Source organism: Pygocentrus nattereri, chromosome 29 (genome assembly GCF_015220715.1).
Source record: "Pygocentrus nattereri isolate fPygNat1 chromosome 29, fPygNat1.pri, whole genome shotgun sequence".
NCBI lineage: Eukaryota > Metazoa > Chordata > Actinopteri > Characiformes > Serrasalmidae > Pygocentrus > Pygocentrus nattereri.
Window position 1 is genome coordinate 14,913,038 of NC_051239.1, and position 13,144 is coordinate 14,926,181.

Here is a 13,144-nt window from a genome sequence, read left to right on the forward strand (position 1 = left end):
TGTTTCTAGTATAAAAAGTAAATGTCGAAGATTACATTGTGCAATTTTTTAGCTTAGATGGCTTTATTGTTATTCTGAAATGTAAAAAAATAGCATAAATAGCACCATCATTACATAATAAAATTGCATAATAATGAGATAAATTTGATATTTAAAACATATTTGTATACTATATGCTTCAATAAATCCACTGGCCCATTGGTACCCTTGGTAAAGATGTGAAAAAAAGAAGAAAAAAAACAACAGCATCAAAAATCATCTCTAACAAAGGTGCAATAGTTATGCAACTGCAATGTTGTTACCACACGTTACTATGTGCTTTGATGCTAGGAGCAAACTAAATAAGTTTGTTAAATAAACAAGTTAAATAATATTTCCATGTTTTTAGCTTTTCTAATCCTAACAGAATATTTTAAAATGCACTATTTAAACTATTTATGCACTATTTAGACCTCTCTGGTAAAAAATGTGTAACTGCATGCAATATGCTGTAACACAGGTTAGCCTTTAGACCCCTTCCCTGACTGGATGAATGCGAGCACATTGAGAGAGTATTCTAAAAGAACTTGGTCAAAATCTGGTGAAGGGTGACGGACATGTCTTCCGAGGATGTAACTGAATGACCCTCTATTGTCAGCACTTCTTCATCAGCATAACAGAGATTTTGCATTTGAGACCTAAAAATCGAGCTAGATCTTCATTTTTCTGGCTGCGTATGTCACATTAAGATGCATGACATGCTCTGAAAACTCCTGCAAAATCGTACATACTGCAGCTTTAAATATTTGATGATACAAATAGTCCAAATAAAAACTTTTGACTGGTCCTGTAAACCCCTCTGTCTGTGGTTACATAATAATCAGTGGAACACAAAAGACCTGTGTGCTGAGGGATTACAAAATATGAGCAGAGGAACAAAAAGATGAATAGCAAGGAAAGAGGCAATGAGAAGAAAAATAAGAAGAGGAGAAAGGAAAGGGGTGGGGTCCAAGTGGCAGCTCTCCATCTTCTTCATCAGATGCACTTCCTCCATCCGTCTTATGTAACGCTTGTTTTGATATCACCCGGAGTAACAACTCTCTCACAGCTGGCTGGAGGGGAAGAGATTCTTCACATTCATTAAAGTCTCATTCAGCTCATCGGTTTCTCTCTGATGCTCTGCGCTCAACCAAGCTTCCAAAAGCTTCTGTACCGCTGCTTTAAACACATCACATTCATTATGTAAGGAGAGGAAAATACGTGCAAAAATGTCACTCAAAACTCCTCGGACCAAAACCGAGTTACTTCATCGTTCCTAAGGTGCCAAACGGTGACCTCTCTGCTGAAAGACAGATGGCCATTGAGTAAGCAGTGGGTAAGCTCTTGTATTCTCAAGTAACACAGCAAACATGTTCGGATGTTTGCTTCTTAGCTGCAGTTCATTTAGAGAGGAAAAAGAACCCTTAGAGACCTCTTTTTGGAAAAGTACACACCAAGGCAACACAAATCCCCCCCAAACAAAAACAAAGCTAAACAAAAGCACAGTCAGTCTCTGGCGTGTCTTGCATTCTCAGCTTGTTTGCAGAAAGCACTTCTGATGCAGTCTCAGCCAGGCTCCGCTGAGTACATACCTTGCGGGCGCTCTTCCACATGTACTTCATGTAGGCATAAGTCACATGTGGGTGGGCTGTGGGCAGAGGATGGTCCAGCTGTTTGGACGGGTCAACGCCGAGCAGCAGAACCAGAGTCTTATGAGCCAGAGCCTGAACATGGAAGAAAGAGGTAATCAATCATATACGCTACCATGCAAATGTTCAAAGTCATCTTTCAGAAGTCACCAATGTTTCAATGAACCACTTTTGCTGCCGATACATGTTTAAAATGAATATGATGCTAAGTACTGTACAACTCTGAAAAGGCTGCAAGCAGCCATTTACATAAATACATGAACGAATAAATAAATAAAACGTATGGCAAGAAAAAAGGCTTGAGTCTAAAATCACTTAGGAGGCTGAACAGCAATGAGAATGCAGTTATGATAGAATGAGTAGTGTGGGAACATGTTGGTGTGTGTTGCGCTGGTACAAGTGGATCAGACACAGCAGCTGCTGGAGTTTTTAAACACTGTGTCCTCTCACAGTCCACTCTATTAAACACTCTCCTATCTTGTTGGACCACCTTGTAGATTTAAAGTCAGAGACGACAGCTCATCTGCTAATGCAGTTTGTATTAGTCATCCTCTAGTCCTTCATCAGTGGTCACAGGACGCTGACCGCAGGACATTGTTGGCTGGATATTTTTTTATTGGTGGACTATTCAGTCCAGCATTGACACTATATCAGCACAACACACACCAACACACCACCATCATCTCAGTGTCACTAAAGCACTGAGAAGAACCACCACCCCAATAATACCTGCTCTGTGGTGGTCCAGTGGGAGATCTTACCACTGAAGAACATGGTGAAAGGAGGAAAACAAAAATGCAGAGAAACAGATGGACTATGGTCTGCAACTGTAGAACTACAAAGAGCACTAATGAGACAAGTGGAGCTATGAAAATGGACAGTGAGTGTAGGTAGGTGTACCTAATAAAGTACTCACTGAGTATTAAGTACGGTTAGAATCTGGACCAAATGTCAATCGTATGGTAAATCTATAGGGTAAAGCCTGAAACACATTCAGATCATAATGATATTGTTTATGCCAATAAACGACGATATGTCGTTGACGATGACAATGACGATAAACTTTTGTCTAAATTTACATTATTGCCCAACCTGACTGGACAGCTTGAGTTTGCACACATAGAATTCTTCTCCTGCTAATACGGCTTCACCCCAACTAAAATCTGAAACCTATTCTTTTGTTTACTATTAACATTCCTGTTAATGAGAGAGTCACTGTGATACTGCAGTGATACTGATATCAGTCTCTATACATGCTCTGAGTGATCTTCAGCAGACTGAAACAATGACCCCAGTCTTTCAGAAACCATCAGCTCCATTAACACAAGGGCCTCCTGGTCTGTCGAGCTCACTGTGCCTGAAACCAAGTCATCTACAAATAAACAATCCAACAAGCAGCTACCGCTCAGCAGGTAACATGACCATTGACCCCACTATAGGACAAACGTCCTTAGAAACACTGCCTCTCTTTCATCCCCTCATCCATCGCAATCTTTCAGTGGCTTTTCTCCTCTAATGAATCTTGCTCTGTGATCAGCACCGCAGGCCTGAGCTATGAGGTCATGTCTTGGCCTGGTCATGTGCTTTTGAGGGGTCGCAACTTAAAACGATGGCCTAAGTTTGAACTCACTGTAGATTTTGTCTAATCAGTAAGAATAATATTTATGCTCACCAGAGACGGAGTATGGACATAAACACAGACAAATGTTTGAAGTAGCTAGGTCTTTATAAGTGATGCATTTACTGTAGTTTCTGTTAACAGAAAAGTATTTTGGTAGAGTTTGTACATTAAGGTTATGACCAGGAACCACTGTTGGAAGGGTAGGAGGGAATGTAACAAAAATGGTTTGCAACAAAAAAGCTACAATGTCAAGCTGAACGAACGCTACATCGCCACTGATGAAAGAAAACTTCTTTTCTCAAAAAAGTCTTAGCATCTGTTACAGTTGTAAACATATAGCTTGTTTAAGCACAACCACGGTACTGTTATAACTTAATAAGAACACAGTGTCACTGATGCAAAGCACTGCTCTTATGAAGCTACTTCAGTCTTAATAGCACCCCCTTGTGGAGAATTTTCAGGCTGCTAAATGTGACTATGTGGGTGAAAGAGAGTGACCAGGTCCATGAGGTTCTTCTCAGTTTAAAAATATTACCTTTGCACTTGCATGTAACAAATAAATCAACTTGTAGTAAATGTATTTTGGCAACTGGGCATTATCAAAAAATTATCAAAAAAAAAAAAAGACGTGACATAAAGCATGAAGCAAGACAAGATGTCAGAAGTCACACACCATTCCTTTGTTGATGTCATGCCCATATTGGGAACTCTGAGTCTAAGCTTGATTTCTCTATGGCAAAAAAATAACGGAATTTTGCACTTTGTGTGGTAAAAAACCCACTCACTGACATGAGGCTGCATGAAAGTAAGTCTACAATAAAGCTTTAGCACTACAACAACACCAGCTACTAATAATGTACTCTATTACTGCCAAAGCAACTTAACTAACTTGCTGATTTGTGTGGGTTATTTTGGTAAGATTGTCAGTCTTGGTGACAGCTCAGTGTGCAGCAGTGTTAGCTTGCATGCAGCAAAATCATATTTTTAAATCCTAATGACCTCACAGTTCCAGTGAAATTCAGACCAAAATGTACATAGGACAAAACATATTAGGTTTGGAACCTTCCTGTTTACCACAGGGTGCAATAATGGCAGCTTTCAAAATTCCCATTCATTTTTGTCAGAGACATCCAGCTTAGACACAGAGTTTGCAAATTCAGCAGTCTACGGTGTTGTCAAGGTACGATCAGCCATGAGCAGAAAGGATGCTGAGTAATAAAGTAAACTGGGCTTATTGTAGAACTGTAGGTCAAGGGAAATTTGTAGAAATTGGACAGATACTTATATAAACCCCTTACAAAATACATCACTGAACTGTCTCTTAAAATAAGACTAATTAACTAACCCAAGGATCCTAATAATGGATCTACAAAAGAACACCATCGTATTACTCTTAAAAATAGACGTGGATGTTTTCTCACCAGTCGTCCGCTCTTTCCACACAGGCTGGCGTACTTCAGCCACGTCCTCATGTCCTCGTGGGGGTTAATGACCAAGGAACGCACCATCAGGATCCGCTGCCAGTCCTCCACTATTCGCTGACAGCCCTGCAAACAACACACAATTTTTCTTTCTTCACATGCTGCTTGCATTGGCTGTATTACAATATACTAATCATAATACAGGTATTCCATTGATTACGTGTGATGGTAGAATAACAATAGAAGGCAAAGTTGTCAGGAAATAGATGAGGCAGTGTTGATCCAACTTGTTGGATCAGGTTCACATCCCAGCTGGGCCTTTGTGCTGTTCCCTGCTGGTCTTTTGAGCATGCATTTGGCCATATTTCTTACTGGCTCTCCGTAGTTTCTGGCAATGCCATGTTCCCTGCACTTATATGTATGACTGCGTTTTCCACAATGCTGATTGGCTACACATCTTCAGCGGTGCAGACACCAGTATCATCACATTAAGAGAAAGTCTTGAACTCACAGAATCATGTGCTCAAGTGGTTGTGACGCTAAGGGCCTTAACATTGGTTAAAAGAATATATCACCTTTTTCAACATCTCTGCATAATTAAAGGGTTAAGACATAAACCAAGTCATTCAGAGTGATTTGATATAAAATGGTCCATTCAAGAGGAACTTACTGAGTCCAAATTGTTCACAGTAGTGTTACTAGGAACACAGATAGTTATAGCATGAAATGGTTCTGAATACACAGTCTGGTGCCTGAGATGTATTTATAAAATCTATTCATGGCAGAGAGCAGTATTGGGTGGTATGCTAGGTTGTTTTTAAGTATGAGTTTTGTCGTAACTGCAGTACATATACATATAAATAAGCTTTGTATAAACAGAGCAAACCATGGTAACGTTAAGCCCTTTAGCCGGATGGCTAAGCCAGGGGTGTTACAGTCATGTTTCAAATGAAAACAACGCAGTTCCTCCATTATCTTCCGGAAATAGTCAACTTTGTAGTCTTAGCCTTACACAGACAGCAGACCAGTGAAGGCCAGGTGCGGCGCCATCTGACTCGGTCAGCTGCATTACATTTACATTTACATTTATGGAATTTGGCTGACGCTCTTATACAGAGCGACTTACAATTTGATCATTTTACACAAGTAGGCCAAGGTGGTGTTAGGAGTCTTGCCCAAGGACTCTTATTGGTATAATGTAGGGTGCCGACCCAGGCGGGGGATTGAACCCCAGTCTACAGCATAGAAGGCAGAGGTGTTACCCACTACACTAACCAACCACCTGCATCAGATGATGGTCTCACAGCCTTGTCTGCACAACAGTGGATCAGCTTTTACAAATGACTTTAAAACCTGAGTAGGTTCTGACGTGTGTATAAAACAAATTTGGCTAAAGCTGACTTCTAATTAATTACCTGTTCCACCTGTCTAATTAATTACCTGTACCTGCAGAAAGGGTTACTCCATTTAAGGTGCAATGGAAAATTGGAAAAAATAAATAAATAAAGGAAATGCTGGCACACATGCTAAAACATTAGAATCACCCTCATACCTAATAAATAAACAATCCATGCACTCACACCGCCCTCTAAACATGTTAGAGCGCCAAGTTAGTCCCATGATGTTTAAGTGACCACATTTTCTGCTTTCTTTTATTTACATTTCATGGCCTTAGCCCAACTCACCTTCTGTTTGTTGTGGCATAATATTACTGTGAAATCTAATGGACTGTGGAAAAATGACTGCAGTCACCTGAAATCACTGTAATCATCTTGAATATCTGCATTAGGCGATTATATAATAACAAGTTTAGATTTACCACTATTTTATCAATCAACACTACATACAAAATCTCAAAATTTAGAGGATGTATGTAGGTTCACTAGTAATTCTGTGTAGTAAATACAATGAATGTAATTTTAAAAATGTAACTTGCAGTGCAGACATCACAACCCCCAAGTTCGATCATCACTACTGTAAAGAAATCAGAGTTGATGAGTATTTTTGCCATGTCCTATTGCACATCAAACAACTGAATGACTTTGACTTTGTATTAATTTGAAATAATCATTGGAATTTCTCAGAATTTGTCAAAAAAATTCCATCCACACAAATGGTTAAATATATCTAGAATATCATATATCTATATATGATAAATATATCTAGAATATATACAGAATTCTGCTTTTAATGTTGACAACAGCCTGGAGCTGAAGACAGAACTCATGCACCACAGAGCATAGGTCAAAGGAACATCATGCCTCTGCCAGGGCAAAGCCATACAGATGCTCAGTTTTATTCGCCAGTAAATCACTCACACAAATCTTCCACCAGCACTCAGTCAATTCCACTCTGAGCACAATCTTTCGGCAATGCTGCTCGCTTTACGAATGAAAGAATTTTGATGATTCAAAGCTCCGCCGCTGCAGAGTTATCAGGCCTCTGATGTACCGGCCAAGGAAATATGACAGGCAGAAAAATGTGAGTAATAATTCATACTGTTTATATGGCTTTACGAGAAACTTCAGTTCCAGAAACATTTCACTAAGCACAAAACTAAACAATTTCCGATTCGTCACCACCCACGCCCTCAGGTAGCGTCAGCTGGAATGATCTGTGTTTCTCCGAATTTGGTCTGTGTACACTGATTCTACATTTACAGTCACACGGAAAAGTCTGAGCAGTCAAACGACATGTTTTGTTGATTTCTGAAAATAGGCTGAAGTGAAAATAAGCCAACACATCCTCTACAAAGAACACACTTCTGTATGTTTTAATGGAGCATTGATTTTTTTTTTTTTTATTGAACATAAAATATGCCCTGTGCAAAAGTTATGGCACATTTTATATTTAATTTTTTCCAATATGTTAATAATACTCAGCAAATAAATTAAAATTGTGCATTTGTTTGTTTTCTGTATGTATTATTAACAGATTTTCACTTTAAAAAATCCACAGAACATGTTATTTAACCAGGAATATTTACATATTTGTACACAACTGTATCGGGAAAAAAAAGAAAATAGCTACAAAGGCACACTAAGCCAAAAAAATATTTTACAAAATTGCTTAATAAAATATATAATTTCTTACCGTCAATTCTTACTCATGTAGTTTCTATAAGTGAAAACACTGCAGGTAAATAAGGTTTTAATGTAATTTTTAAAAATAAAAGTGAAAAAAAAATTAATCTTTCATGTCCAGTTTATTATTGATATTTCTTTTTGATATAAATAAAAACCAACTTGTTATATAATTACATCTGAACACACTGGCAGCTTTTTCAGAACCGAAAATCTAGCATTTGGATGAATCAGCTGAGTTAAAACATTTATGTTACTACACAGACAAAAAAAAAAGATTTTACACAACACCTACTTTAAATCTCACTGTAATTATTATTTAATCAAGAAACACTCTGGACTGTTACCATAGAATGTTTTGCAGGTTATTTTATAGTCCAAAATCTAGCATAAATCCAGACTTGAGCACTATAGTAAGAAATCTTTCAGTAAAACCCTGTAGAATAGGGATAAGCATGAACATGTAAAATTGATTTCTCTTGAAGAACAATCCAGACAGACATTACTGTAAGCCATGACAATCAGACAGCTGAGCTCATCTTTTGGCTCAGACTAAACATGATGCAACCGCTCTTTTTAGAGTATATAACCATAAATCTTTACAGCTCCAGCTCTGACAGCTTTGCTTCCATGTCAAACGCATGTTGAGCGAGAGCCCAATAAAAAAGTGACACAATGGAAAGATCCTGCAGGCACACAGCTACTGTAACACCCGGAACGTAGTGCTATCTACAATCAGGTAGACCAACACAGAAAAGAGGAAACAGATGTTAAAAAAAGTTCAACTATGCCCTCTCAAATGTTCCATGAATTTAAGTGGTTATCATATTTAATTATTATGTTTTATTTAAAGTGCCTGCAACAGGGCAGCCTAGAGTATATAGTACACATAACTTTATTTATTTATTTATTTAACATAAAACAGCTATTTACTAACACTGAGTTTTTTTTTATTCCTTCATGTTCATCAAACTCTTCTCCTTGGTATGAAATACATGCTTTGTCTAAATAATGATTAGTTTTCTTAGTTATTATTAAAAGCACATACTTTTGCTCCAAAACCCTGTCTTACTTAAAGTCCATTTAGAAATTTTGGCTTTATCCCATTTATCCCATTAAAATCTACCTCTGAGTAGTTGGCACATGTGCATGTTCACATGTGAATAGTAAAATGTATCAGAATGTGGAATTGGAGCTTCATACACTATACTGCCAAAAGTGTTTGCCCGTCTGCCTTCACACGTATATGAACTTGAGTGAGATCCCATTCTTAATTCAGTGGGTTTAATATGAGGTCGGCCCACCCTTTGCAGCTATAACAGCTTCAACTCTTCTGGGAAGGCTTTCCACAAGGGTTAGGAGTGTGTTTATGGGAATTTTTGTATTTGTATTATTGTATAAATATTTGTATTAAACATTTATAAAAAGTGCCCGTCCCCAAACATCAGATGTCCAGCATAGGTCTGCGTGTAGAGAAAAAGGTACCTGAAGTCTCTCCCACCATGTCTCCCTGATAATGTCCCTCCTCTCTGGAACCAGTTTATACTGGATCACCTCCTCCAACTCCGACAGCATCTGACAAGATACCATAGCCTGAGTAGGAGAAAGAGAAAAAAAAATCATTATTTCAACAGTCAGTGATTTATTTGAGCAAGTTTAATTAATTGCCCCCATTATGGCTTTAAATAAGCACTCCTGAGATAAAGTTAGATTTATGGCTAAACATTGGGCCTGGAAAAAACACTATAACAGGGCTGCTGCAAAATTTTTAAAATCAAGTGTTTTAATACCTTTTAAAGACATATACAATACAAAAACAAGGTCCTACCAACAGCACAAAAAACACAAACTCAAATGCTGTGTGTTAAAGTCTATTTCACTCAAACTAGTTTAAAGCCTGGATGTATGTTTGAGATCACATGATTCTTGCATAGGCCTTCATTACTGGTCTTTTCCGACCTCAAGACTGCTGTCAGCTGCATAGTTTGGTATTGAACTGTTCTGAATTAATGTACAAATGGACCTGCTCTTTAAGGATAATCAGATATTAATTACAGACGCCTGTCTCGCCTCCACCCCAGCCTCCGATCCAAGAGTCCTCTAATATGTAGAGTCAGCTGATACTGAGATTAACCCACTTTGCTGCACAATTTAGGGGAAGATGTGCTACAAAAAATGCCAGAGAAAATTTCTCTTTTTTTAGTATGTGCATAATGCTAATAGATATTTGGCCTACTTTTCCAAAATGACAATTCTGATATGTTTTTTTCCACTTTTCAACAATGCCACTCACAGTTGATTGTGAGGTAGACTGCATGGTTAGGTGCTTGATTTTAGACACCTGTGAAATGCAGCTGAATGAAACCTGGGTGCAATCATTAAGAGGCGTGTCCCAATACTTATGTCCATATTGTGTAGTTAATTGTTTTTTTAACTGATAACATAAAAAAGCATTAATTAATGCACCGGTACAATTCTGTGTCTCTAATTAATTCTATATTTATTGTGTATTTAGTGTCGTTGTACTTTATTTATATATATTGCCCTGTCCTTGTCTTAACGTTCATGCACCAGAGAAACAGCCCGAACGTGTTTCACTATATTATATACGCACTATATATGCACCCACAGTATGTATCATGACAGTATGAATGTTAGGAACTCCCTCAGTCGAATGTGATATTTAACACTAACAATTCCTAACAGTTGACTTGAATTGAACTGAATGGAGCAGTTTTGTTTTCAGCTGATCAGGACACTAGACAAAAACATGGCAGGAGTCTATTTACTACATGGTTTTGGCAGCACATTACATAAGAATTATGAGATGGCCGTATACCAGTACATCCAGATTCATGGTATACTGGTTGAAACTGGAAGAACACAGTTTCACACATCTTATGACCTTAGATTTGTCAAATCTATTTCACAACTCTTTAAGGCTCTGTGGAAAGCCATCTAAATCATCCCTGTATGACTGTAAGAATGTGACGCCATGTGTTTGTAGACTGCAATACATCTAAACAAATCAATCAGATCACAAATTAACGTTACAATTCGGAGCCACAGGCACCAAAGCCGACCACCCCACACCAATTTCAACATCCATTTCCTCAAATGACCTTAACTGTGCCCAATATATTCAGCAACATGTCCATTTTTCAGTGACTTGCTGTTCCAGAAAGCAAACACAACCAAGCCCGAGAACTTCAAATCAGATTACACACAGTTTGCCTCGTCATCAGAGAGATGGTGTACATACTAATCAAACATATTCAATTCATCAGGCCCCATCTGTATGGGATAAACTCCTGTGATGTACTTCCACCAGTGGAAATTTACCACAATTGTTAGGTAAACACAGGAGGCTGTGTTAGGAAAAGAAACAGTAGATTTCCGTTGCCGACATGCAAGAAAAGGCCAGTATGAACAAACCAGCCAAAGATCTGGCTTGTTCTTGAGAATGGTAAGACTGGATCACGCCATTCTTGAAACATCACTGGCAATCATCACTAATTGCTCACACTAATGGTGCACAGAACGGACAAAATACTGTTTGTGTGACTATCCTGTTGTACTGCAACTGAGGTGCAAGTCTTGAACTACATTAAAACACATTAGTGAACGATTAAAGACTGATTTAAGACTGATAAATGATTTATGTTAGTTGGATCTCTTGAATACTTTGATTCATCAGAATAACCAGAGTACAATAAAGAAATGTGATTGGCTGGAATGCTCATTTGCATTTTGCAAATACTGTGCAGCCCTAGAAAATTCCCTATTGTTTTCACACCTAGTTTAGTTTCTAAAGTCCGTTTGGGTTTGAGTTTGGGCTTTTGTGACACCCACTCTGCAATTTTACACTGCAGCACGTAAACAAATGATACCCCTGGGTGTTCTTTGATTGGTCAGATATTTTGGCTCCACTAATCAACCTAGGTTTAACGTCCACTAGCCTATCATAGGATAAAATTGAGATCTACTGTCCTTATACCCTCGATACAATGTATTATCATATCCATTATATTGCTTAATGCCCACATGTATCACAATGATACTAATAAAAATAAATCTTGCTTGGTTGTTTTTTTTCCCCCAATTTTCTCCCCAATTTAGTCATATCCAATTCCACCCACAACTTAGGAGTCCCGCAATCACATGATACCACCAGCAGTAGGACGGTGAAGGTTAGCACAGGCTTCCTTCGAGATCCGTAAAGCCAGCCACCATATCTTTTTGAATTGCTGCTAAAGCAATGTCATTGGACAACTGATTGTGCTCAGAGGAAAGCGCCAACTGCCAATTCTGTTATGTCAGCTAACAGACGTCTGTGCTGACTAGCATCTGTTTCAGCATAACTAATGCCATGTCTGGCATGAACTATAAAAAAATACTTTACAGTCCATGTACTGTTACTAGCAACAACGCATACTGTTCAACCAATAAAAGCCTCTATTAGGAGTCAAATGTTGAAACAGGCAACTCATGCAGACAGTACAGTCCTGTCTGGTGCTGAATCTTCTTGGACTGAGGTCGAGATTTTTGGTGGACCACAATTCAGTTGGAGCATTCATGACTCTCAAAACTGATTAACCTGGACAAAACTTTAAAAAAAATTACTAAGAGAGGAGACAAATCTTACCCCATAAGCTCTGCTGTAGCTTTCTCCAGCCATGGCAGTCAGTTCAGCATCCAGTAAGTCTCTAGCCTTGTCGATGCACTGAAAACACACATATAAAAACACATTAACTTCAGAAAAATTCAATTCTGGCCGCATTGTTCAGTTAATAATCTTAAGACTTATTATTCAGTACTTGGCTTCTAATATAGACTCACCAGCCACTTTATTAGGTGCACCTTGCTAGTAAAAGTTTGGACCCCCTTTTACCTTCAGAACTGCCTTAATTCTTCATGGCAGACTTTCAACAAGGTGTTGGAAACGTTCCTCAGAGATTTTGGTTGGTTATTTGAGTTACTGTTGCCTTTCTATCATCTGGAACCAGTCTGCCCATTCTCCTCTGACCTCTCACATCAACAAGGCATTTTCATCCACACAACTGACCGCTCACTGGATATTTCCTCTTTTTCGGACCGTTCTCTGTGAACCCTAGAGATGATTGTGGTGAAAATCCCAGTAGATCAGCAGATTCTGAAATACTCAGACCAGCCCGTCTGGCACCAACAACCCTTAAATCCCCTTTCTTCCCCGTTCTGATGCTCTTCTTCTGTCTGCACTTCAGCAAGTTGTCTTGACCACCTCTACATGCCTAAACGCATTGAGTTGCGGCCCTGTGATTGGCTGATTTGCTATTTGCCTTAAGAAGCAATTGAACAGAAAAAAGTGGCCAG

At 38.6% G+C, this 13,144-nt stretch overlaps 1 protein-coding gene across 1 annotated transcript in view; it reads right to left on the bottom strand.

Moving 5' to 3' along the window:
* Positions 1-13,144, bottom strand: part of mtor (mechanistic target of rapamycin kinase) — a 155,625-nt gene that overhangs the window by 33,578 nt on the left and 108,903 nt on the right. The window contains exons 33-36 of the mRNA XM_017705759.1: positions 12,438-12,515; positions 9,278-9,385; positions 4,710-4,835; positions 1,611-1,742 (exon numbers count right to left, since the gene is read on the bottom strand). Of these exons, the coding sequence (XP_017561248.1) occupies positions 1,611-1,742; positions 4,710-4,835; positions 9,278-9,385; positions 12,438-12,515 (444 nt within the window). The remainder of the gene's footprint in view (positions 1-1,610; positions 1,743-4,709; positions 4,836-9,277; positions 9,386-12,437; positions 12,516-13,144) is intronic.